The sequence below is a fragment of the Microplitis demolitor genome, chromosome 5, assembly GCF_026212275.2.
Source record: "Microplitis demolitor isolate Queensland-Clemson2020A chromosome 5, iyMicDemo2.1a, whole genome shotgun sequence".
NCBI lineage: Eukaryota > Metazoa > Arthropoda > Insecta > Hymenoptera > Braconidae > Microplitis > Microplitis demolitor.
The window spans coordinates 5,422,400-5,449,981 of record NC_068549.1 but is presented as its reverse complement, the minus strand read 5'-3'; the positions used below and the strand labels follow the sequence as shown (position 1 = coordinate 5,449,981).

Sequence of the window (27,582 nt, the reverse complement as noted above, 5' to 3'; positions counted from 1 at the left end):
TTTTTTTTTTTCGATTTGTTGAAAAAAATCTGAAAATTGTTAATTGTTTGTTAATTTCAGGATCATTGAGAGAATTATTTAATAAATTGATAAATAATAAGAATAATAGTAATGGAGATGTTAGTCAATAACAAATGGGAGAAAAATTAGAAGGTAAAAAAAATTCTTATTAATTAACTATAATTTTTAAATTTATTAATATATAAAAAAAGAAAATGATACTCAACCGACGTCTCATATTTTTAGATTTTTTTAAAAACGATAAATCAGAAAAAAAAAATATTTGAAAAAGTTGCACTTATGACTTTTTTAAATTTCTACATGTGCATATTTTTTCTTTTTTTTTTTTTTTGTCATTTATTTGTTAAAAAAAATCCAAAAATTGTTAATTGTCATAAAAACAAATGGGAGAAAAATTAGACGGTAAAAAAAAATCTAAAATAAATTTACTCTTTAAATTTTCTTGACTTATTTATGATATATTATTTAATTTGTTTATTGACACCGATTCTGATGCGGCCACACCAATGATTATACATTTCTATTTATACAAATTTAATATATTATGTTTATTTTATACGCATTGCGGAATAACGAGTGTTACTGCACGTATTTTTGAAGTATGCATTGTCATCAATTTTAAATGTTAAATTTGATTGAATTGCAATAACAATAACAGTTGTATATTTTTAAAATAAATTTACAAAATATCTTGGATTAAATTTTTTTTTAAAATATTTAATTATTCGCAAATGACTTAAATACCATTGAGCATACTTACAATAACATGTAAATATTGCTTACATTTATTTATTTATGTTTACAATTAGACTGCTGAGAGATAAACTAAACAATGCTATAGTATAAACTCTATTCCTAAGAACAGTCATTAATTCATTTTTATTCTCTCAACTATATATTTATATTTTAAATAAAGAAATTGTTATATAATATTACAGTACATAAAAATAAAGTAATTTAATTATTTTTTTAAAGTACTTCCATTTAATTTATAGTTATCATACTATTAAGATACATCTAAGATCATGACTCTGAATATATATATTTGGGTGACCCAAAAAAACCGACTTTTTTTGTTTTCGAGTCTCATATGAAAATTTTTTGGTTTAATATCTTTCAAGAACCCTCTTCAAAAAGCAGCTCGGTAAAAAATTTTTAAGGGGTCGCTCAAGTAATTCGGAAATTCCAAAAATTATTGAAATTCGAATTTTTTAAAAAATTTTTTCTTTCTCGTGGCTAAAATATTTTCTATCTGTAAAATCAATACCATGCTGAAAATTTTAGCTCAAAATATTGATTTTTAAACGTCGCTCAATAATTTTGAATATTAACTCATAATAGGTAACTAATATTTTGAATTAATTTTTGTATTTTTTTATAACTCAATTATTGTCGTTTTACTAGAATATAACTTTTGCATAACCGAAAATATACTGGCCAGTCTTGAACAATAAAATTGTGAAAGATCTGAATAACCAAAAAAACCTAAAAATTGAATTAAAAAATAAAAAGTATGTAAATAAATAATTTTTTCTATGTTTCGGGTTATATTTTTTTTCATTATGATATAAATTAATGAAGAAAAAATTGAGATGCTTCAATATTAATATTCAAGAGTCGCTCGAAAACGTCCAAAAGAGCACTCGGAAACATTCAAAATTCTTGAGCGACGTTTAATTTAAATTTTGGACTGAAATTTTCCGCATATTCATTATTTTTAGATATAAACTATTGCTGCCACTAGAAAAAAAAATTCTTTAAAAATTCGAATTTCATTTTTGGAATTTTCGAAATTCGTGAGCGATCTCTTAATTTTTTATCGAGCTAATTTTTGGAGAAGATTCTGAAAATGTTAAACCAAAAAATTTTCATATGACTCGAAAACAAAAAAAAGACGGTTTTTTTGGGTCACCCTACTGAATATCTTTTTTTTTATCTCGACAAATATTATTTAGTGTAAAAAAAAAAAATCAAATTAGTACACATTAATGTCATCTTTCTTTTCTAGATTTTCATATATTCATAATAAAAGTAGTTTTTAATATACAATAATTTTTTTTATTCATTCTTAATTAATTTTTTTGCTGCAGCAATAGATTTTTCTCTACGATATGCCCGAGAGTAGAAATCCAAAAATAGAACAAAGAATATCGTAGAGTGTAAAAGAAGTAATGTAGCAACAAGTTTTGGGTATCCACAGTCAAAAATGAGTGCTTGAGCGCTATGTACAAATACTAAGAAAAATTGTACCTGTAAATAAAAAAAAAAAGTATCATTAGTATACATAAATCAATGTGTTGTGAGATAGATTTAGCAATAAATTAATTCGCAAGTGGCAGTTGCGTATACCTGAGAGTTTAAACTCTTCTCTAGTCTTCGTGAGTCAGGGGGTGGCGGGGGATTTGGTGTGTACATACAAGATAGTTGAATTTATAGGTGAGGTTCTTAAAGGCACGCGGCCTATCCACAACTCGACAGTGGTCTCACAGCATATCGGAATGCCAAATTATTACGACATTTTACAGTTCTCCAGTCCAGCAAAGCAAGTTAGTCAGAATTGCCCAACGTAGGTAGATATCTACTTTTCACTTTCCCTCCCCTTCTAGTGTGAGATTTTACCCGACTATTTTAATTCACCAGATATAATCCAGAATGTCCAATCTCTAATTCTATTGGTATCGCTGTCAAATCATTTTATCAAAAATATTCTTCTTATATTGGTGTCATTTTTTGTTTCGAATTCATTCATTTTTTTAAATGTCAATTTTTTTAACTAAAAGTTGTACTTAATTTTTACTAAAAATTACTTTAATTGAAAAAAAAAAAAAAAATTTATACGTTAGTTTAGTATTATTATTTTTTAAAAAATTAGCCAACGAGTATTTTTCACGATATGTTTATCACAAGGGGTCATCGGAAATAAAAGATTAGTTGCCCTTTATAAGTTGGCTTAGTGCAAAGTGACCGACAATCACAACGCAATGCACTTAGACCGTTCACTTTCATTTGGCAATAATTATCCGGTAATCACATATATACTTTCGCAATATTCGACAATTATGAATTAAACCATTCAATTCGTGATAATTGATCAAGGCTAACATTCACCCTGATTGAGCCCCGAGTTTCTTAAGTTATTTATATACCTAAAGCATTTCTCATTTCACCACACACGTGTACTTCTGGTTCAGTACGTATTACTTGTTCTTAAAGGAGGCCGTTTGGTTTTCACTTTAAATTGCCCTCGGGAGTTTTGGTTTTATGTCAGTTTCATGTTATTTTATTGTGTATAAATTACGATTATAACTTGAATTAATATGACCACTTACCAACTGAACTGTTGTCAAATGTTTTTTCCACCATAGGTACTTCTGATACTCGGGTCCCATTGCAGATAGCATGTAATATGCATACATGACTACGTGAACAGCATTGTTGATGAGATTACCAAGGGTGCCGTGGCCACCGGCTATAAATTTAACGCATATCCACGTCTCCAGCGGGGTCAACGAGTGATGATATAGATGCAAAAATGTCACTTGACTGTCTTTTTTGCGCAGTACAAAAAATATCTGAAAATATAAATTATAAGCTTATTTACCATTTATTAAAAATATTCTATTGTTTGCGTACAACGATGAATAAGTTACGTTTTAACCACCCAAGTAGCACAAAGACAACTTTGAGATGTCATAAAGATGTCTTTCAGAAGGACAAGACAATTTTTTTTTTTTTCTCAAAGCCATATTTATTTTATATGAATAAGACATTCAGATGTTGGTTCTACGCTGTAAAAAAGCGGTGTTAAAATGAAATAACACTGCCGTAGGCGGTTTGATTTGGCGATGTTAAATCGGTGTAAAAAAAAATCAACATATAGAAATTAGAAAAAAAAATGGATTACATATAAAAAAAAAAAAAAAATTTAATAAATATTATATGGAGGAAATTTTAATTTTGCTATGTTCTTATTTGAATAATTATTTATGGTGATACTGAAGTTAGCCGATGTCTAATAATTTTTGAATTTTTTTAAAAACAATAAATTTAAAAAAAAAAAAATATTTCAAAAATTGCACTGATAGTTTTTTTAATTTTCTACACGTGCATTTTTTTAGTTTTTTTTTTTTAATTAAATGCTTAAAAACAAAATTCAAAAATTGTTAATGGTTTGCTAACTTGAGTATCATTTGTATCGAAAAAAATGTAAAAATTAAATGAATATTGTCTGGAGGAAATTTCAATTTTGCTATGTACTATTTAAATAATTATTTATCTTGTACTTAATTTATTTAAAAATTACTCAATTTTACTCCCACCATTATACTGAAAAATATTTTTAACATCGGAAAATTTTTTTTATACCGGTAAAGAATATTTACACCTTTGGCGGTGTTATTTTAACACCGCTTTCGGTGTTGAAATTTAACACAAAAAATTTAACATCTACACCGCCTGGACTTACCCCAGTTTTTTTCACAGTATAAAAGTCATAAGAAATTTATGTTATTTTTTTCGTCTTAAAAACGTCATTTCAATTAAAAAATAATTTAGATGACTTATTTTACCATAATTTTTAATTTTTTACAATCGCTTGTGCCAAGTCTTAAGCAGATATAGATGTCACAAAGCCAAGTATGCTACTTGGGTAACAATATTAACAATTTATAATAATAATTTGTACTTTAATATGAGATTGCGTTTATAATTTATTGCTGGCTTGTATTATTTTTTTTTTTTTAATCTATTGGTTAAAACGTTCTTATACAAATTTCTTTTCAAATATTCTATTTCTAAAAAAGTGTACTTAATATTATAATTGAAATAATTTTATCTAAGTATAAACAGAGTTAATAATTAATTATATTAGATTGTTTTTAAGTATTAATAAAAATTAGTTTAGCGTGTCGATGAAGCAATACAAATTTAATCCACCAGCTTGCAATTTTCTCAATTAAGTTTGATATAAGTAGTAATTTCTTAACAGCATGTCATAGAAGCATCTGAGCGTTTAAAATAAATTAGTGCTTGTTCATTAATTTAATGCTCTGCTATTTCATTTTACAATAAATAGAGTTATTAATACCAATGATTACTTATTTAATTGAAAAAAGAATAAAGAAAATTTGTCATCAATTAAAATTTCAAAAATCGTTTTCTTAGTCGATATAGATTTTTGAAAATCATAATTTCGGCATTTGATTATTTTTGTACGAATGTCTTAGTGTGTAAGCGTATGTGGGAATGTGTCTAAGCAAAATTTGCTTCATAATACCTATCAAATTGCTTAATTTTTCGTACTGAGTTCATTTAAATTGCGATAGCAACGAATAAATATTGTTATAAATTATTATAATCAAGTTTTCAAACGGATCAAACCTGTGGCTTGTAACAAGTATTTGAATCAAGTTCTCGAAAAAAATTATTTTCTAATTTTTTATAATAATTTAACCACTAATTTTTAATCCAATTTCGCAAATAATGGTAATTATATAGAAGTGGGGATTGATGAAAAAATATGATAATAACCCAGAAAATAGTTTTCAGTGAAAAATCATTGAAAAACTGAAAAAACTACAAAATCTTATAATAAAATTTAGATGAAATATATGTGAAGCCAAACTATTTGTAACGTGATTGGTTGAAAACAAAAAAATATATGCAAACGACACGAAAATATACATTAAAATAAATATGTGTAAACGACACGCGCGCGCTTGCGCGGGAAACATGTACGCTAGTTTTTAGATATAAAAGTGGAAAAAAAAATAGGTAACTCAATTTTTCGACCAATTATCAATGAAGATTAACAAATCCGCCGAAAAGCTGAAAAAAATGGCACTAAAACGAAGTCCGTATCTCAAATACTTTTTTTTTTATCTCAAAAAACGTAGGCAGCCCCACTTCAATATAATTACCCAAATAATTAATAAGATTTTATCCACAGTAATTGTCATAAGTTTTATTGAAATTTTTTAAGTATTTACGCAATGAAATAGAAAAAAAATTTTCCTTATTTTATTGTAATTTCCTGAATTTTCTTTAGAATTGTAAATAACATTTTGCGCACCTCGAAGCTTTGCTCTACTGTCGCCAAACTTAAAATCCACGTTTTTGTCAATTTAAATCATCGCTAATTTTACATAGCATTTAAATAAGAAAAAAAATAAAATAATAAGAGAGTACTCCAATAAACAATTTCAAAATAATTTTAAGTCTTGCTGAGTATACCATTAAAAATAATTTGATAAAAAAAAATTTCAGTTTGACGTCAATTGGTCTGTTTTTCGAGATATACGTACGTAAACACGATATCTCGCGAACCATTCACTAGATGGACATTATTATTTTTTTTTTTGCTATCTTCAGAAATTTGCCTAGTCTTCATTTTTATTCTTAACTAAAAGTAATGACAGACGGTAGATTTTTCTATAAAACCCACTTTACATTTTTTTTCACTGGTGTTACCTCTGACGGATATTTTTGCAAGCCTCATTTTGTCCTCGATAAATTATATTCCTCAAACGCAAAGCGGGGAGATTGGACTGTATTTTTTTTCTATATATATATAGATATATTCTGTTATGGGCCTTCTACCAGCTCTGCGCTTAGACGGCTTTTTTGCACACTTTTTTTTTCTTTCTATTTTATTCCGTCAAATGTTGACATACAGTGACGTAATAGTAGCAAAAAGATATTGAAACTGAGACAAAAACTGTTGACGACATCTACTAGAGCATTTCAATTAAATACAAATTATAAAATTTTTTTTGAGCTAAAAGATCTAGTTCCCCAACTCAAAGAATATTTCGTGTTAATATGCATTTTTTAATTTTCAAAATTTTTTTTAATACAATGAGCTCTGAAATATTAAATTCTACAAATAATATTTTTAATTTCGCATAGTTAAAAAAATTTCTGAATATAATCTTCGCTGAATCAATCGATTGTTGAAATATTTTATTAAAAATTTATGTTGTAATTAAGAAAATTATTTTAAATTGTTATCGATAACTTAATTGTTTGAAGCATAATCATAATAACCAAAACTTACCGTATCAGCGAATTCTGTAAATTTACTAATGAAATACCACCAGCATAAATTAGCCATTCGCATTGCTGTGGGATTGTGCGAGTAATCAACTGGTTGACATTTATAACTATACTCCAATAACCATCCGGACATGAGGTGCTGCAGACAATTAAAAAAAAAAAAAATACAAAATAATTTATTGTCTTTGAATGTTTAGTAACATATTAGGTTTATTACATACAGAAAAAAAAAATTTGTCTTCCATCAAGAAAATATTTTCTCGCCCTAATAATTTTTTTTTTCATTTTTAATAATGCGAAAATTTCTTGGGACAAATAAAAAATTTCTTAGGACGAGTAAAAATTTTTTGTCTCAAGAAATTCTTTTTTTCTGTGAATGCGTGATATTTTTTTTATCTAGTGCTTTAGCTAATCAATTTTACTTGATCGGACGGAATCATAAATTTTTCAAATAATGCACTCAGGCTATAATATTTCTTTGGTATCTCTGAGTTTTCGTCATAATTTAAAGAGTCGCGATTGCCATTACAAAGTATAAAGTATTTCACGAACAGAAGCCTTGATTTATGGAAAGTAATCGAAAGAAATTCTGCAAAGAGGGAGAGAAAAAAAAACGGTTCGTTGCACAAACGCTCTAAAACAGGATGCTTTGCCTTAATGAACGGCAACACATGTGCAAATCGGCCTTGTGTAATCATCCATCATGTACCAAACGTGCCCACCATTGAGATAATTTTATCTTTTATCTTCAATATCTTTTTAAAAATTTTTATTTTTCATGTGATAATTATTATAAACACAAATTTTTAAAAGTTAATACTGATTTTTAATGACTTTTGTGATCGTTTGATGATGAAACAGACAATATAAATATATATATATATAAATTCTTACGTGCCTATTATAGTTATTTAATTCAGATTTACTTGAGTGTATTTCACCAGAGACTAAATATTTGGGCCAAAAAGTTGAAGAACCGGTGTTGTTTTTTTTTTTTTTTTTTTTTTTTTTTTTTTTTTTTCTACCTGTAGGCATTGAGTTACGGATCATAATGGGTCAAGGTGAGGATCATAATTTTTTGTCGTATAAATAACTTTAAAAAATTTGATAACCAAATTAAATATTTAAAAAATTAAGAATCGTATTTAATGTCTTTTTTATTTTTTACATTTGCAGTAATTGATAATTAAAGGCTGTAAAAATTTGTTTTTGCAATGTTTTTTTTTTTTTTTTTTATATACAACTACGTTAAATTCCACTTACGCAAGTTCTTGAGAGTTACCAAATAACAAGATACTTGTTTGCTAAGACGCTAACTGTAAAAATATTTTCCTTTCGATAAATTAATAGATTTTTCTGTATATACTTGAAATTATAATGTTTACGCGTTGGAATAAAGACGAGTTTTATTATTTTGTTACAAAAAAAATCTACAGGGGTTGATGATAGTTATAAATTTTTTTGAAATGAAAAAAAAAAATTATTTTTAGTGATTTTTTTTTTAAATTAATATATATTTGGCAACTTTTACACTTTTAACGATGCTATAAAATAATATTCTGTAAAAAATTCTGATGTAAAAATGGCCCCAAAGAACTTTGGACGGCAGTGTTGTATAAAATAATGGTGTACAAAATTTTTACTTGAAGGTGTAAAAATTATTAATTGACACCACCCAAATTAAACACGATATTTAGTGTAATTTTTACACCAAAATTTTTACACCGAGTCATTTACACCACACTGAGTTCAAAAATTTATTAAAGTGTATCATAGAACAATTACTTGTAAGTTTGAATAATTTTTTTTTAAAGTTTTTAACTGATGAATTAAATAGTAAGATAAAAGTACCATTTGTGGCCACTACTCCATTTTTGGACGTGTAATACTTTATATTAATTAATGAAGAAGTATAAAAAAAAACTTGCAGCAATACTATAATAGAAGTTTCTTTGAACACATCTAAGAAGTCAATTATGTCATAGGAGATTTGCGAATTATTTTATTTAAAATTTTCAAGTGTCCAAAATTAGTCCTAAAGTGACCAAAAATGGCACCTCTACCCGATTATTATATAAACTTGAAAAAAATATTTAGTTTGATAATTTTAAATGTGCCCTATCAAAAAATTCCATGTGGTATTGCATGGGAACCCATAGGAAAAGTATGGGTATCTGGATTCCCATATGGTAAATCTACAATGAGAAACTGTGGGTACCTAGATTCCCACTCTGACATGGTTTAGATTCTCATGGGAAATCTTCGTAAAAATCCACATGGGGTTCCATACGATTCCCATATGGATATGACATGGTGTGGATTCCCATAGTAACCCATGTGAGAATCTATATCGGAATCTATGCTGGATTCGTATAGGAAGCCATATGGGAATCCATCCGAAAATGTCATAAGGGATTCCACATACGAATCTAGGCTGGATTCCCATATGGATTTTTTGATAGAGTAGTCACTATACTGTAGTCGAAAGTATTATTTATTATTATTGTAATACGTATTGATTGTAACATAAATTAAATTTACCTCGTAGAGCATGCCTAGAGAAAAAATGACTTGAAATGCATTGTAAGCAACAAGAATACTTCTAAGTTGAAAAGATTTTCTGTTTGTCATCATTTTTGGACCGAGTATCACGACACCATACAGATAAAGTAAAACAATGAGAAAGGTTGGTATCGGTGATTCCATCAAAGGCCAGTTACTAACTCTAGGATCTGATGCTGACTCTAAGATTTCCGTATACTGTTCCAAAGCCATTCTGACAAGATCTTCTGCTCCAACAAATGATCCGTTAAGATCATGTGGTTTTAGAAGTTCTGGTTCACGCTCAGCCACTAGTTCCGCTGCTGCTGAAGCCATTTTTACTGAAATATTTTCATATAAAATTATTTATAATTTTAGAAATTTACATTATTTGACATTAAAAATAGAATCTTATTTTGCCTAACAATTATATACTGAAAAAAATTATTTCTTCATGCAAAACATTTTTACTTGCGTCAAGAAAATCCTTACTTGCCTCAAGCAATGTTTTGCATTATAAATTGATAACGAAAATTTTCTTGCAGCGAGAAAAAATTTTCTTGAGTCAGAACGAAATTTTTTACGTCAAGAAATTTTTTCTAATCCGAAAAATATTTTTGTATTATGAATTGATAATAAAAATTTTCTTAGAACAAGAAGAAATTTTCTTCCGTCAAAATAAAATTTTTTGAAAGAAATATTTTCTAGTCCGAAGAAAATTTTTGTATTATAAATTGAAAACGAAAATTTCCTTAGAGCGAGAAAAAATTTTTGTGAAGTCAGAACAAAATTTTTTGCGCCAAGAAATTTTTCCTAGTTCGAAGAAAATTTTTGTATTATCAATTGATAACGAAAATTTTCTTAGGACGAGAAGAAATTTTCTTCAGTCAAAATAAAATTTTTCGCGCCAAGAAATTTTTTCTAGTTCGAAGAAAATTTTTGTTTTCATTTAAAAACGCAAACTTTTTTTCGCGCCAAAAAATCCATTTTTTCTGTCTACAATTCCTATAATTTAACTTGAATCAATTCAAAGTAATAACTATGATTCTTATAAAAGTTCCTTCTCTATTATAATTCTTCTCATGCTTTTACCATCGTATTTTCATCTTAATACGATGATGTGACCATTATTAGCGAAGAAAAATTTATTTTATTAAAAGAGCCGTAGTTATATAATTATATTTATTTACACTCATAAATAATTTTTCTATATGCCATCTTATTTTGTTGAATAATATTTTTCACATGATCTATTGAGTTTTTTAAAGTTAATTCCATTAGGAAACCATCACTAGAAAGTACTAGTACGATGACACAAAATTTAAACATTACGACATAATGATTTTAATAAATCTCGGAAAACCATTAAGTTACATGAAAGTTTTTTAAAATCGCTAATATTTAATCATAAATAAATTTTTTTGTGGATTTAAATATGAGACAACTTTTTAGTTTATGAAGTTGTATGATAGCTCAAGGAGACACAGTGACTGTCCTTGTCGAGGAGATAAAATTATTTTTATTTTTCGTAGTCTTATGTTTTATAAATCATTAAGTTTGTAAGTAATTATGCAAATATTTATTAAAAATTCAAATGTATTAAAAAAAAAAAAAAACATAAAAATAAAAAGTAAAATATTATCAAATTTAAGTGTTCATATTAAAGCTATAAAGCAAGAGTAATACGAAAAATTTACATGTTAAATGAAAAAAATCAACATATCAAATAAAAATATTTAAATTTCCAAAAAAAAAAAAAAAAAAAAAAAAAAAAAAAAAAAAAAGTAGTATAAGAATAAAACGAAATGCTTGTAATCTCCATCTAATTAATGGAATAAATAAAAGGAGACATTAGCATCGCGTTAATAAAAGAAAAAAATTTATTTATTACTTATCAAAAAAAAGTTAGAAAAATTTCTTTATCGTTTTTTTTTTTTTTTTTTTATAAGTAATTCACAGACGTTTTATCGTTGTACAAATAAAAATAATTTATTGATTGAAGTGTCGGTTAAATCTTTAACGAGAAAATTATTGGGCGTTTTTGAAAATGATGATTTGAAAGAACCAACGAGATATGTATCTTACAATCGAGTCTTTACATAGCTAGCTGATCACAGATGAACGGTACTTGTTACAGAGAAAGTTTACTCAAGCTCACAAATAATCTCGAGAGTGAGAGAAATATCGCGTTTCACCGATTGAAACAAGGAAGATGAGGTATAGGCCGTAAGAGATGCCGTTGCCGATGGAAGAATTATCCGTTAGTGGGTTAGTGGGCCGAGAGCCTGGTTAATTGTAAATCGTTTGCAACGCCGTCGCTACTATCGACTCAAACGTTATGTTTTAGTTATAATTTATTCATTAATAGCCATGTCTTTTAGAGATAATAAATCTGTCAATAAAAATAAAAATTTCGAAAAACTTTTTTTTTTTTTTTCATTTTTCTCTCTTCTCAAAAGAGCAACAGCTTCCCTGGTTAAAAATACTGATTGAAAAAAATTGAGAAATGATCACTCCATGCAAACTGTATATCTATATATTGCACTTGTTTATTTTCCATAAGAATAACATGGAAAAAATTTTTTTTTGTCTTCTGATTTTTATAAGTAGCCAGAAATGCGTCATAGGAATAATTATCTGGCATAATTTTGTAGGTAATTGAATGCTCTACAAAAAAAATTTCTTGTAATTTTTTGATAAATTTATTTGTTCAAAAGTTATTTGAGGTTGAAGTCAAATTCATATTATATTTTGAGATCTTTTTACTTTTCCGGCGAAACTATTAAACATCACAAAATATCATGGGACCTTTTTTGTAGACAATTTTATTTCCTACAAGTTATTCTAATAAAGTTTTATCGAATTCCGCATTGTTTTCTAGTTATTTTTATTTTAATGTCAAGCTCATAAAATAAGTAGTTTTCTGATTAACTTAAATTATTTTCTTGGCGCGAAAATTTTTTTAATTCAAAAAAAAAATTATCCTAATTCAAAAAAATTTTTGTTTTTCTGTTGGGTTGAAAAATTATTCTTGAGCCGAGAGTTATTTTTTCTGTGTACGTTAAAATAAATTTATGATTTATTAAGAATATTTTTTTTCTGTACTTTCAAATATCAATATAATGTATGCATTCGTGATGAATCGTTCTGGATTGATGAAAAAGTATGCCACTGTTGTGTATACTATTTTCTTCGGAAGATAAAATGAAGTTAGTATGATGTATAGTAAAAAATGCAATTAAAATAATAGAGAGTAGTTTTCAATTGCTCAAAACTAACATATACTATCTATTAAATTTCTCAATATAAAATAATAAAAAAAAAATATCTTTTTTGTATTTCTGTACATTTCTTCACTTCTAATAAATCTGATAATTGTTCGATAATAATTAACCTACTTAATATTGTTATGAATTAAAAATAATTTATTAAAATTTTTTATTCGATTTTATTTTATTGAACTTGAAAAAAAGTGGATCAAATTTATTTATGAGCTGTTCAGTTCGTAGGGATAATGAACTACATGAAAAGTTGTCAAGACAGGATTTTACCAAAACGTAGTGTGGGTAAAAGTAACTGAAACGTCTTCTCGTTATTCACATACCTATCTCTTTTATCTTTTTACTTTCTTGTAGTCATCCGTGACCGTATTGACTTTTCAACGGCACATGCTTTTCGACGCAGGTTCTTACTAAAGATTATCATGGCCCCAATTACATTAAGTAGAATATTGTATTTAATCTTTACATTTATTTCTGCCTTTCCTTTATTATTTACTTCTGTCAATTCAAAATATTTTACTGAAAATATTATAATTCTCAGCAAGGTAAAAAAAATTATTTAAATTTTCGGAGTGAACGCGGTTTAAATCTGGAGTAAATGCGAAATAAATAACCGTGTACTTATTTGATTCCCTTGAAATTAACTCCGAAGATTTTATTTTAATATTCAAACTTCGAATCAGAGTGAATGCGGATTTAAGTAAAATCCATACTACCCCGTCGAAAAAAAACTTCGGTACTTCGAGTGTCGAAGTGAATTTGAATTTAAATAAAATCCATGATCACTCTTGATTTTTTACGGTGTAAATGAATATTTCTAATAAAAGTAATGATTTAGTGTTGACAAATAATAACAGTATAAGAAATTTCCTAAAAGTTAAAATAAATATATATGTATATTAATTATAAGTAAAATATTAATTGGAATAAATGAGAAAGTTTATAACAACTGTTGAAAATTGCAAAAAGTATCGAGATCTTGAAGGATTTCTCGTTTTAATATACCTCAGGGTTTTAATTATTTAATATATTTTTTAAACAGAAGATGCAGTAATCCTTGAAAAATTAAAACTTCTTACTCAACGAATATTTTGATCCAAAAATCATTAAGAAACTTTTATTTTTTGTGAAGTAACCTTGTACCATATACATGTACCCCGTCTTGCTAATTTTACCAAAAGCCTTTCGCAATATTTTGCCCACTTTTAATTTATGTCAACATACAGAGTAAATAATAACTATCAACTCAGACTCAATTACATGTATAATGCAAGTTAATATTACGTTCAATTTTTTTCGGCCACTTAAGTACTCATATAATTATTTAACATAGACATATTGCAGTGTTTTTTATGTCCGATAAAATATAAATTGATTTTTAAAAATTTATCTGTCAGCTATCGCAATTGTGGTCGAAATATTTGACAATGATTACCTCTAAGTATAGTTTATACAAATTGTCATAATTCGTAGCCTATTTATAGGTGTTCGATTGCATTATTTTACCTCAGTATGAAGAAAACTCGAACATGATCTGGTAAATTTAAATCACGGTATAACTATCAGATTTGCGTATATAATTTCCAATCGCGATTCAAGAAATCAAGTTCGTAGATATTAAAAAAAATTGAATGTAAAGTCAACCAGTCACTATTAAATTTTAGCTGTCATTCCACACTCGAGTCATTAAAATAACTTATTTAATTATGAATAAAAAATAAATGTCACAGTCAGCATAAAACTTGTGATTTGCGGCGATATATTTTTAATTGTTTCAACATTTTAATTAATTGCTTACCTGCAGTGTTTAAAATTTTATCAAGTTACAATGCGCTGACACTGAAATCCTGCAGTAATTTTTTTAATTTAATTCTTAATCCTTGTCTTATTAATTGCTTATCACATAATTGTTACTTAAATTTTTTTTTTAACTTATTTATTATTTAATATTATTATTATTATTGCATGATAGTTTTCACAGAACAAAATCTAACAAGTATGAATTATCGAAACGACGACGTAGGTATCGGTGCCGCGAATCCTGTTAGCCGTAGCGCGAGAACTCAACGTCACCTTTCTCTTAAAGTTCCACTTCGAAAGACTCTAACGTGGATCGTCATACGATGACCAACATCATCCACCAATCTTCTTCTTCGGCTTCCGGATGTTTCTCTTTTAAGATACTAGTAATAGTGAATAATCTATTCTCGTACTCACTTGTCAAGTGAAATGAGAAAAAAATATTCAATAACTGTTTTACTAATTTTATTTTAAAATATATCAATAATTACAGATTAACACTCGATAAGTCTGTACAATGGACAGTTAAGACACAATCTTACAGACACATCGAACTACTAACCGTTGCTACAATAAGAATAGTTGGAGGCGCCGTAAACTCCGGACTTTAAATATTAACTATCAAAGTGGGGCCCCAACCAGACCCGGACACTTGGGGAGTGGGAACATTGCCTCCTATTTCCTCGCGCGTGTCCCTAAGTCATTCGAACCATGTGAATAACCGACGTATTCAAAATACAAGGTCCTTGTTTAATATATGAATCCTTTGTATTATAGCTACGTGCCGTTTTTTATTATTATTTAGCGTCATCGAAACTTTTATATTTTTTTGAAATAAAGTAGAGATTTTTTTGATTAATATCACTCGTGATTATTATAATAGTTGATATCCAAAAGCTCAATACTTGAAAGAGTGACAAAACTTTTTTAACTTATCAGTAGATTGAGACCACGCTGTGTCAGACTTTACTCTTCGTTAGCGTATTATTTGCAGTGTCAAGATTTTTAATGCCCGAGAATTAATCGTTGGGTCTAATTAGATGTAATTGTGTTCAAACGGTTAGATATAAGTAGATTCAAATATTGGCAGGATCCAACTATATATATACAGTTAGAAATTTTGTGTAGGGGAAGGGGAAAGGGGGCAAAAGGGGGTAGGGTATGCAAAATTTTATATTTAAAATGGTTTTTAAGCATTTCAAAATCACTTTTGTAAATATGATTGAGCGTTATTTTGAATTTTTTTTTTTGCTAAAATTTTCCAAAAATCAGTTGTCAGTTGAAAAATATTAATGACTTTTGTTTTATGATAAAAACTATTAAAAATTTTTTTTCTTTTCTTGTATCCAATAATCATGTAAAATATCATTTTTCTTTATATAAATTATTTGCAAAAAGTTCAACTCAATCAAATTCATTTAAAATCCAGAAATTTTTTTTTTTGCCTTTTTTAGGGGGTACCCCATTTTGCCCGCAAACATGAAAATTTTTTTTTTTAACAGTAACTGAAAATTTTTTCTATTTACTTTAAAAATCATTAAAAAAAAACAGTTTCAGTGTCTTTGAGTCCTCGAAAATTTGTTATTTTATAGAGTACCCCGTTTTACTCTTCCCTCCCCTATATGAGTTAAAAAATTATTTGTTTAAATTTTCTGTAGTGATTTTCAACACAGAAATTTGTTAATTCGACATAAATCGTTTGTATTATTTTACTTTAACTGATTTTTTATGTTAAATGATTAGAAAATCTGTAATGTAACAAATTTCTTGTGTTATTCGAAAATTAACACAAAATTTGTGTTGTTTAGCTAAACACTCCCGCGCGTTTCTTCATTACTATAACCAAGCAAAGCATTGTAGCAGCATTGCCTGCAAGGAAACTTGGATTATAATTGATTTACAATTAAATATACTCATAGATAACTTTAATATTTTTATGATCAGGTTCAATGATTTTTTTTCTCATTTTACGGGAGGATAATTCATAGCTCAATTTTTTAGAAAAGTCACCGAAAATCGAACTAATTGTTTGCTAAATTGACTTAAGTTGTACTAAGGTTAGATCAGTGTACTTGAGTGGGTTAAGTTATGTGCTTATATTTATTAATTAATTTTAACACGAAAAGTCTGTTAAATTACAAAAATCAAAAAGTATATAAAACCGTCATCAAATTCTCTGAACTCTAAAATTTCCAACTTGGAGACAAGAGCAATGAGTGGCGATTCAGTGTGGAATTACTTTTTCTCTCTTCTTTTCAGTCGTTTCACCTTCATTTTCGGTTGATTCTTCTTTTTACAGTCTCTGCTGACGTACTTTGTTGAACTAAATCAAGATAAGTTTTCCATGACGAATTTTTTAGCTGAGGAATTTTAATATCAGTAGTTATATTTTTCAATGTAAATGTGGATGTTACTAAAGTGGTTTTGCTGAAAACAACTGGAAGCGAATCATCTATTACTTTGGGAATTACCCCTCAGTAAATATTGGAGGTGTCATATGGTAAATAATATCTGTACGTTGACGTCAAAGTGTTCTCGAATGCTTTAGGACTAGATGGCCTTCATTCGACTGCGTATCAATTGACCAGATGACAAAATATCTGCGACAAAATACCTATTAGTAACAAAATAAACTACATTATCATGATTATTATCATCAAAAAATAAATTTTATCCCCATAATGAAAATTAAGACTGTAATAATACGGCGCTAATTTTTCAGGGAATGATATTATTATTGTAGCAATACAATAAGCACTATACTTATAATGGTATAATGGTAATTATATTTCGGAGTATTAATTCAATTATTATAACATCTGATCAAATTTATTTATCATCAATTGTAATAGAAATATTAATTACTTGTTTTCGAGTCTCGTATGAAAATTAATTAATTCAAGACATTTTAAAAATTCCCTCCAAAAATCGGCTCGATAAAATTTATTAAGAAATTAACTAATTTTGATAATTCCAAAAATGTTAGAAATTTTCAATTTTTTTTTTATTTTTCTGTCTCGTGCTAATAGATTTTATTTCGGAAATCAATGCTGTTCTCAAAATTTCAGGTCAACATAATGAATTTCCAAACATCGCTTAAGAATTTTGAATGTTCCCAAGTAATGTCCTATGGTCAAAAATCCAAAAAAAAAAAAAAAAAAAAAAAACAATAAGGTAAATTTTTATTTCAAGTCTTTCGTAAACAATATCTCTCCAAACAAATTAATCTATTAAGATGGTTCTTCTCACAATCGATGCGGTTCATTGACTTGTAGAGCCGATTCGATTTCGGAATCGATTGGTTAATTGTTTTCGAAGATATTCGACAAAAAATCTTCAGAACATTGACCTGCAGGCATCTCGGGATGATTGAACTGGACAACGAAAAGATACGTTGACAAGGATCGTAAATGATTTTAGAGGTTTCCTAAAATACCTCGATCTTTACTTAGGATTTAAAAAACTGATCCTATTATCTCTCCTATTATCTCATGAACGAAATGTCCAATTTTCATGTTAGATACATATATATATTTTTTCAAACCCCTTCCAAGCATTAGATCACCGAATAATGTAAGCCTCGTGTAAAAAGTTTAGTGGTTTTTACATCAATCATTTTTCTTCATAATTATAAATTTATTTGAGCCAAGGTAAACAATAAATAATAACCAATAAAAATCACCATAAATCAAAATAGATTTGATCATAGTTGTAAAAATAAAAAAAATATACAATGATTAGGATGATTTATACAAGTGAAAGGTTGCAATAAAATTGTTTTTGCTCTGAAGATGACCAAACAAATTTAATAGCGTAAACACATAATTTTTTCACTATTTGTGAGTTACGCGCTAATGATAATAGCTGTGATTATTGCATTCGCACTATAAATATCAGTCATCATTTAATCAAATGATTCATCAAAATTATCATATTGGGAAGTATTCACTTCTCGCAGCCAGAATTTTTTGGACATTTGAGATTTTTTTTTTGGTAGATAAAGTGATCAACAGTAATTCTTACAATTCAGATATTCATGGTTTCCTACATGAATTTTTATAGTAATCCACACGGAAAAAAATAATCGGTAGCCGCTACCGATTATTTTTCAGTAGACGCTACTGATTATTTCGGTAGCTACTACCGATTATTGCGGTAGACGCTACCGATTATTTTGGTAACAGTTACCGAATACCAGTAGACGTTACCGAAATAATCAGTAGCGTCTACCGAAAAATAATTGGTAGCGTCTACTGAAAAATAATGGCTAGCGGCTACCAATTATTTTTTTCCGTGCATACACTCCTATATTAATTCTTATGAATTCTTACATAAATTTATACTTTCCTACATAGATTCTCGTAGATTTCCATGCAATTCTACATGTACTTTTTTTATGGAGTATATTCTACTCCACATGCTTATATTAATAAATTAAAATGTTAAGCTTTAATTAATATTACTGAAAATTTCCATAAAAGTATAATAATAGTCATTGATTCATATTTTAGAGAACATATTTACATAAAAAAAAAAAAAAAAAAACGTAATTTTTGTTTAAATAAACAATTTTGACCTTAAATTTGCCGCTACGCACTTGAAAAAAATTCTATGATTGCTACGTAAAAACGAAGGTAGCCCCACTTCTACATAAATGCCAGACAAAATATTTAAACAATTAAAATTTTTTAAACTAATTAATAACATTTGTGAATTTGTATAGAAATAAAAAAATTATATTAATTTACAACCAACGGGTAATTAATTTATAAGTTTTTAGCATAAAAAAATTAAGAGAATAGCTTTTTTATAAAATGAATTAAATTTTAACCTTTTAAAATATGGCGTGTTTGGTTTTATAAAGAATTAACACAATAGCAAATCCATTTTCTTTCATGGTAAATTTAAAAAGTGAAAAACTAATTGTAAAAAAGTTTTATCACGTTTGTTAATTTTTTACTTAAAGAACTGATATAATTAATCTTCTATTCAAAAATGCTGTCGGTAATTAATAATCTCTATTTAATAGCAAAATTAATTCTCCAACATCTTCATACGGTAAATTATCATTATATTCATTATTAATGAACCAAAATCATCGTAAAATATATATTTTATTAGTTTGAAGAAATAAATGATGGAATATAATATATAGAATATATCAGAATAAAAATCAAGGACACTGTATATGCATAGTAATCCATGTATCTGGTTTATTTAGTCATAAAACTCTCTTTTCATCTCTGTGTAGATTGTGAAAGAGAATCAATGAAAGAATACGTATTACAGTTGCTAAATAATTCGATATCGTTTTTATATACTTACGAACGATAAATACTCTCCATACTCGTTTCCTTTCTTTGCAGTCAACTCTAACAGTTGTCGATTTTCTCGCACTTCGTAGTAAACGTCCCAGTGGTAAATTACATCACGCACATATCAATCGTTCGCTATAGCAATAAACATTAGTAGAGAGCTGTTTATTAAAATTATATTATGTATTGCTTTGCATTAATCAATTATTGTAGTGGTCAAATAATCATCGAATTTCAATAATTATTTTACCCATGTAAAAAAAAATTCGTTCCAAAAAAATTCCAAAAAAGTTCTGCATGTGAGACTTCTAAACATGAGACAGATTAGAACTTCGAATGGAACTTTTTTGGAACGTTAGTAACATTGATGGTAAAAAAAATTTTTTCTGAGCAAATTTCGAGTCAAAAAAAGACATTCTTGGAACTTTTTTGGAATTTTCAATGGGCATTCCAAAAAAGTTATAGAATCACCACTTTTGACTTTTTTATGGACTAAAAAAGATGTTCCCAAAACATTCCAAAATCACTATTTTTGCATCTTTTCTAAAATAAAGACATTCTAGATACATGCCAAAATAGTTAAAAAAATCACTACTTTTGAATTTTTCACAGAACTGAAAAAAATTCCAAAAAAGTTCTGCATGTGGGACTTCTGAACATGAGACAGATTAGAACTTCGAATGGAACTTTTTTGGAACGTTAGTAACATTGATGGTAAAAAAAATTTTTTCTGAGCAAATTTCGAGTCAAAAAAAGACGTTCTTGGAACTTTTTTGGAATTTTCTATGGGCATTCCAAAAAAGCTATAGAATCACCACTTTTGACTTTTTTATGGACTAAAAAAGATGTTCCCAAAACATTCTAAAATCACTATTTTTGCATCTTTTCTAGAATAAAGACATTCTAGATACATGCCAAAATAGTTCAAATAATCACTACTTTTGAATTTTTCACAGAACTGAAAAAAATTCAAAAAAAGTTCTGCATGTGGGACTTCTGAACATGAGACAGATTAGAACTTCGAATGGAACTTTTTTGGAACGTTAGTAACATTGATGGTAAAAAAAAATTTTTCTGAGCAAATTTCGAGTCAAAAAAAGACGTTCTTGGAACTTTTTTGGAATTTTCAATGGGCATTCCAAAAAAGTTATAGAATCACCACTTTTGACTTTTTTATGGACTAAAAAAGATATTCCCAAAACATTCCAAAATCACTATTTTTGCATCTTTTCTAGAATAAAGACGTTCTAGAAACATGCAAAAATAGTTAAAAAAATCACTACTTTTGAATTTTTCACAGAACTGAAAAAAATTCCAAAAAAGTTCTAACTACGTTCTTTTTTGACTTTAAATCTGCTCATAAAAACTTTTTTTTTAACATTGAACCTTCTAACGTTCCGAAAAAGTTCCATTTGAAGTTCTAATCTGTCTCATGTCTCGAAGTTCCATTTACGGAACTTTTTTGGAATCGTTTTGAAATGAATTTTTTTTACACTTTAAACTATACCATAGATTTACAAACTTTTGTATTTATTCACTCAAAAATTTTGCACGTTAATACTTTTAGGATAGACAAATAATCGTATTTTATACAGGAGATACTGCAAATAGCACAAATTTGCAAAAAAATGGAATGTCGGAAAATTGTTTGATTTACAATCAGCGCAAAATTAAATGAAATTTAAGTAAATTTCGAAGACAAAAATAAAAAAGCCACTTTTGGAAGTGTAAATTTAGAACCAAGCTACCCAATAGTTGTATTTTTATATTCGGATAGCGTCTCAATTATATTTATTTAAAAATACTCTAAAAAAGCCAGACACTTTTTTTGAACACGAAAACGCATACCCATAAATGCACGCAGATACAAAAAATACTAAAAAAAAATATAACTCTATACTTTGCAGTGTAAACAGTTATCAGAAAAACCATTTTCGTATATGATTAAAGCCAATAATTATGTTTCTTATTGAAATTCCAATGTATGAATTTAGAAGTAAACAAAATTTTTTAAGCCTAAAGGAATAACTATTGATTTTCTCAAACTATCTTACGGATCATAAGTATGTGCCGAGAATAGTCAAATAGCCAGAGGTAAGATAAAAAAGAACATATTAAGGTGAGAGAAACTTTCTTTTTTTTTTTTTTTTTTTTTTTTCATAATTTGACCTCGTCCCATCGTAAAAACCAAAGAATCTGAGCAAGAAAAAAAATAAATACGTAAATGAATGAACTAGTAGCTGAAATAAATAATAGAGATACTGGAAGAACGATAATTAGTAGCAACTTGCTGATGATTTGAAGAGATCGACCAAAAGCAGTTATTATACTACTTTCTTGAGTATGACGTAAGTTCGTGATCAGTAAAGAAACGAGAGTTGGACCTAGGTGGGTAATAGGTGGCTGCAGTGGGGCTTTAGTTGTAGTCTGACCGAGAATCAGTCAAACTCTCCCACTAGTCTTGGCAGCCCCCTATGAGAAATCAGATTGCAAAGCCCCACTTTTTGCAAATACTATATGGAACCTACTCTTAAAGTATAGTATTTTCAGTTTGTAACTGACACCGGAATGCGTGAGACCGGTGGATACTAAATTTATTTATTGTCATTTATTTTCGTAGATTTTTTATACCTTATCTCGTTTTGGGCGAGTGACTTTTACACGCAATTATATATATATAAAATATAAATATATATAAATATATATATATATGTACTATTTAATTTTTCTCCGTTATAACTATTAATAATGAATTTGTTGTAATTATTTTTTTTTTATGCAAAAAATATTTTTTTCGGATTTGCAATTGCATTAAAAACAGAACAAAACATCAGCAAAGGTCGTGACTGAGGTGAAGTTAAGAATGAAATTGTAAAGTTCGATTATTCAGGCGAGTGTTAACGACTTATTTTTTGTAAGTGAATTTAATTATATATGTTGATTTATTTATATTTTAATTTGAAAAAACAAAATTTAGTTTAATATTATGAGTAAAAAATATAAAAATGCACTATTCATAAAAATAGAATTGAATGATAGACATAGCTGAATAACGGACAGTTGCACGCATGGCCAATCACGCAATAAGAAATACAGAAGTAACTCATATTTTTCTTTTAATTTCAGTCAAATAATATTTTTATACTACGTTATAATATAAATAAAACAATAAATAGGTCAAACATGTGGAAACATATTTAAATATTAAAAATTATTAGATAAATGACAATTAACATCGTGATATCACTCACATTGAAGCGCAATAAAATTGTGTTTAAGCCAACGTTATGATTAAAATTTTGAACTCTTACCTGTTATGGATAAACACGTTTGTGTTTGTAGATAATATATATATATATAAAGTATTATTCCATAATTTGACATAACTCCGCTTTAGGGTTCGCAGATAAACTTTCCCCATAATAAAGCTATCGCAGTTTCTCTTAATGAATTGACTTCTTTTTGTTTCACTTTATCCTCGGCAGAATGTTGATCTTGAGCCCATGAGATCAAACATGTCTTGAAATGTCAGTGAAAGTAAGAAGACCACATTAATCGATGTTACTTGCATAATTACAATTATAAAATTTAATTTTACATGTAATAGTCGATTAGCATGCCATGGTTGCGCTGTATGAAAAATAGATGAAAATTATTACCGTACCTCTGTCGAGTAGAGTTACTTCTTATAAAAATTTACTTACTGTATCTATATACTAACGACACGCGCGTTCGGATGAATATAGGCTAACGTGGTCTATGTACAATACGAGGATGTTAGCGAATTGTTTTTTACGACAAGAATTTTTTAATGTCTAAAGAAAATTCTTAATTATGCATTTAATACCTTGGTTTTTTTTTCATTCATTAAAATTTGAGCTATAATTATTTAATTATTAATAATTATTGATTAATAGTTATTATATATTTATACAATAGACTGATTCAAGAAAATCATATATTTTTTTTAAATTATACGGAAAATATTATTCTAAATGACAAAAAAAAAAGACTGTTATAGTTTGAGCTCTTATCGCAATTTTCGATTTTCCATTTAAATAACGGGAAAAAATTTTTTTAAAGTGGAATTTTATCACTCATCAGCGAATCAGTGTATCGTAAAAATTAATAAACACCTTATTGAAAATTGAACACTACAAAAAAGGTCTTATCATTTTTTGATAAATTCAATTTTTCAAAAATTATTCAAAGTCTAAGTTGGATTCATAGTAAATTTTCGTACCTTTGACTTTTTCGGCGAAACTATTAGACTTATCTCAAAATGTTATAAGACCTTTTTTGTAGATCATTTTATTCCCTACAACTTATTTCTTACAAAGTTTTCAAAATTCCTAAAAGCTCTTTAGTTATTCGCATTTAAATGTCAATTTGTTTCAAGAAAATCAGTTTGTTTGGATAGTAAATGAAATAGTAGTTTAATATTTTCAGTTTCATTCATAATTACGAGTGGAATTTTTATTCAGTAAACAGGTGAATTTGTACTGTAATATACTACAGACATTATTTGTCAATGTTTATAGAATGCTATTTAGACACTATTGTACAGATAATACAACTTTTAGCAACGATGTAGTTTTAAAACTATTAAAAATTATTATTATATATATTATATATATCATAATGATTTTCTCGAAAGAGTTGATCTATCAATTGATTTACTTTTACTACCATCAGGGTATTCTCAGCTATTTTAATAAGATACTTCTTATATTGTTAAATCTATATCTCAGTTATCAAACATCTGATGTAAGAAATCAATCATCGCCCGAATTTCATTTCACTGGAGATTTTATTACGTCACCGTCGACTTAGAAATCGTGCTCAAGACAAATAGGTATAATATGTAATAGTGTTTTTATTTTTTTTATTTTTTTTTTTTTTTAAAAACCTGTTTATAGGTATCGGGAATAATGTCTTCCACGTATTACGTGTCCAAATTAAAGACTTCGATTCTCTGTCGGTTTTACACTATAAGTTAGCTGGTATTAACCCGTGCTCACGTAATCCAGACTCTTCTATAAACATATGAGGAAGTAATCATGTTGATGTTGGTTGTTCATGTAATAACTTTAGAGACATTTTCAAATAGAATGTGAGAATAGAAGGTATGGACTGTTGTTTTTCGATAGAATATACACAACTATTTTTTATTTATATTTTATCGGTTGTATAAGTGAAAATATAGTTTATATATCACTGCAATCATATCCAAAACATTTATAAATATACATTGATAAACACGTTTTTATGAAATACTTTCTCGATTGTAATTTCCGCAATTTTGATATTTAACTTAAAAAATTTTATTATACTAGCTTATGTAAAATTTAGAAATTAAGTATTCTCACCACTGTTTAAACCTCCAAAAATAATTTTCGTCTTCATTGATTTGGCGATCTTTGATGATTTTCTTTTCATAATTAATTATTGATATTTATATTGACAATGTATGTCTTTATGATTGCAAATACATGCCTTGAAGTCCAGAGTAGCAAATAAATAATTAATCGCACTCACGCGTTCCATTGCGATGATGGAAGGAAGTCAGAGAAATGCTCGTAAGAAAGCGTGGCGGGAAACCAATAACTTGCTGTTACATAGGTCTGATATGGCCAACTTTATTCGTCCGACAAACGATTCGCAAGTCGCGTGATCATAACCTGTCTCCGTGACTCATTCTTTTCTCGCATCATATCACATGTTTTAGCACCCAATTCAATTTGGAATGGCTGCATTGGGACGTCTATTTGAAGACGTTCTCAAAAAGTCTTATCATGACTTCTTAAAGTGTCATTTTTAAGAACTCTTAATTAAGAGTTCTTGAAGACTCCATAAATGTATTCTTTTTTTAACTTCTTTATGAAGTCAAAATTAGGAGCTCCTTAAGACGTCATGGTAAATTCATACTGAAGTCTTATTTGCGAAGTCAGAAAAAAGAACTCTTTTTGAAAACGTCTTACTGAGTTCGCTAGGTAGCTCTTTCGACGTCTTGAAAACTTTTTAAAGACTTCTTTAAGATGTTGATGAGACGTCAAAATCGTAAATAGGAACTCATTCAGAACTCATCAAGCTATCATTTTGCTATCTGGAATGAGTTCCTATTTATGATTTGGACGTCGCATTCACATCTTAAAGAAGTCCGTAAGAAGTTCTCAAGATGTCGAATGAGCCACCTAGCGAACTCAGTAAGACGTCTTTAAAAAGGGTTCTTTTTTCTGACTTCGTAAATAAAACTTCATTATGAATTTACCATGACGTCTTAAGGAGCTCCTAATCTTGACTTCATAAAGAAGTTAAAAAAAGAATACATTTATGGAGTCTTCAAGAACTCTTAATTAAGAGTTCTTAAAAATGACACTTTTAAGAAGTCATTATAAAACTTCTTGAGGACGCCTTCAAAAAGACATCGTAAAGCAGACATTCCGACTTGAATGCTGTCTGGGTTTGGAATATTGCACACCTCGAACGCGAAGCAGATACAGAGTATATTTTACTCTGAGGGGGAGCTTTATTTATCCGTGAAAAATGATTCTTATACTGAAAAAAACAATAATAATAACTATCACCATGTTACAATGGGATTTATTATCATATTGTATGTAATAATCATTATCATTGAAAATGTAATTTTTATTTAAATTGAGTAATTTCTTTATGTGAGTATGCAAATAAATATAAACTACATTCGTAAATTTGACTATCTGTTTAATAAATATCATTGTATATCATATAGTAATTCTTGTATATCGTATATTATTTAACACATACTTTCGGTTGATTTGCATATATTTGCAGAGTCAAAACCGTTGAATCGTATAATGAAGTGTATTACTCAATGTTGAGTGATAATTGAATACACTCTTAACGGGGGAAAAAGGTGTAAGACGGCGTTTTTTAGTTATTTTATATCTATATTTGAGAGTATATTCTGAAATTTTCAAGCATTTTCCGCGAAAAATAACGGAGATATGAGCTGCCGCACATTGTAAGGGTGATTTGTGTACATCCTGGAGGTCACAGTTTATTTCTGAAACCAATTTTGCAGAAAAATGTACTGTTGTAATGTGTCTCTTCTATAACCTTACTCTCCACTAAAAAATTTAAAATTTTTTGTATTTTTTTTTTGCATTATAAAAATCATTAAAATAAAGATATTGTTTAGGATTGAGGTTTAAATATAGCATTTTTATACACTGTGAAAAATTCCCATTAAATTTTACTATAGGTGCATTGTAACCCCGGACCATAAGAAAAATGGTACAAAATTTACAAGTGTCCCATAGTAAACGTATGCGCATAGATCCCAATCGTTTCATCTGCGCATACCGTTTACTATGGGACACTTGTAAATTTTGTACCATTTTTCTTATGGCCCGGTGTTACAATGCACCCATAGTAAAATTTGTTGAAAATTTTTCACAGTATATAAAGAAACTATGTGCAGTTTGATAACGATTGATAAAAAACTGTAGACACTAAAGTGTGCACTAATTCGCAAAAGGAGTTTCAAGAAAAACGCGTTTGAAAATAAGAGTGGCAGTAAAAATTGA

The 27,582-nt window shown here is 27.8% G+C and overlaps 2 protein-coding genes across 4 annotated transcripts in view; one reads left to right on the top strand and one right to left on the bottom strand.

Annotated features, from left to right (window-relative positions):
* LOC103580573 (elongation of very long chain fatty acids protein 7) overlaps nt 1-27,582 on the top strand; it is a 34,199-nt gene that overhangs the window by 487 nt on the left and 6,130 nt on the right. The window contains exon 1 of one of the 2 annotated variants that reach the window (XM_008562383.2): nt 22,490-22,925. The exons of the other annotated variant lie outside the window; for it this stretch is intronic. The gene's annotated coding sequence lies outside the window, so the exon portion shown is untranslated. Of the gene's footprint in view, nt 1-22,489; nt 22,926-27,582 lie in introns of those variants that run through there. 2 annotated transcript variants of the gene reach the window in all.
* On the bottom strand, nt 442-15,278 carry LOC103575955 (elongation of very long chain fatty acids protein 7). Of its 2 annotated transcripts, none has more exons than XM_014445262.2 (5): nt 14,695-15,278; nt 9,616-9,956; nt 7,076-7,213; nt 3,351-3,593; nt 442-2,271 (listed from the first exon to the last, which is right to left on the bottom strand). In XM_014445262.2, the coding sequence occupies exons 2-5, from the start codon at nt 9,949-9,951 to the stop codon at nt 2,080-2,082; spliced, it is 909 nt and encodes a 302-aa protein (XP_014300748.1). In that variant the 5' UTR covers nt 9,952-9,956; nt 14,695-15,278; the 3' UTR covers nt 442-2,079. The 2 variants fall into 2 exon arrangements, with proteins under 2 accessions (XP_014300748.1, XP_014300750.1); XM_014445264.2 differs by lacking the exon at nt 14,695-15,278 and adding an exon at nt 14,403-14,566.

Coding starts and splice junctions, on each gene's coding strand:
- LOC103575955 (XM_014445262.2), bottom strand. CDS start 9,951: ATGGCTTCAGCAGCAGCGGAACTAGTGGCTGAGCGTGAACCAGAACTT. Junction 7,214..9,615: donor CTCTAGGCATGCTCTACGAG/GTAAATTTAATT, acceptor AATTGTCTGCAG/CACCTCATGTCCGGATGGTT. Junction 3,594..7,075: donor TTACAGAATTCGCTGATACG/GTAAGTTTTGGT, acceptor TTATATTTTCAG/ATATTTTTTGTACTGCGCAA.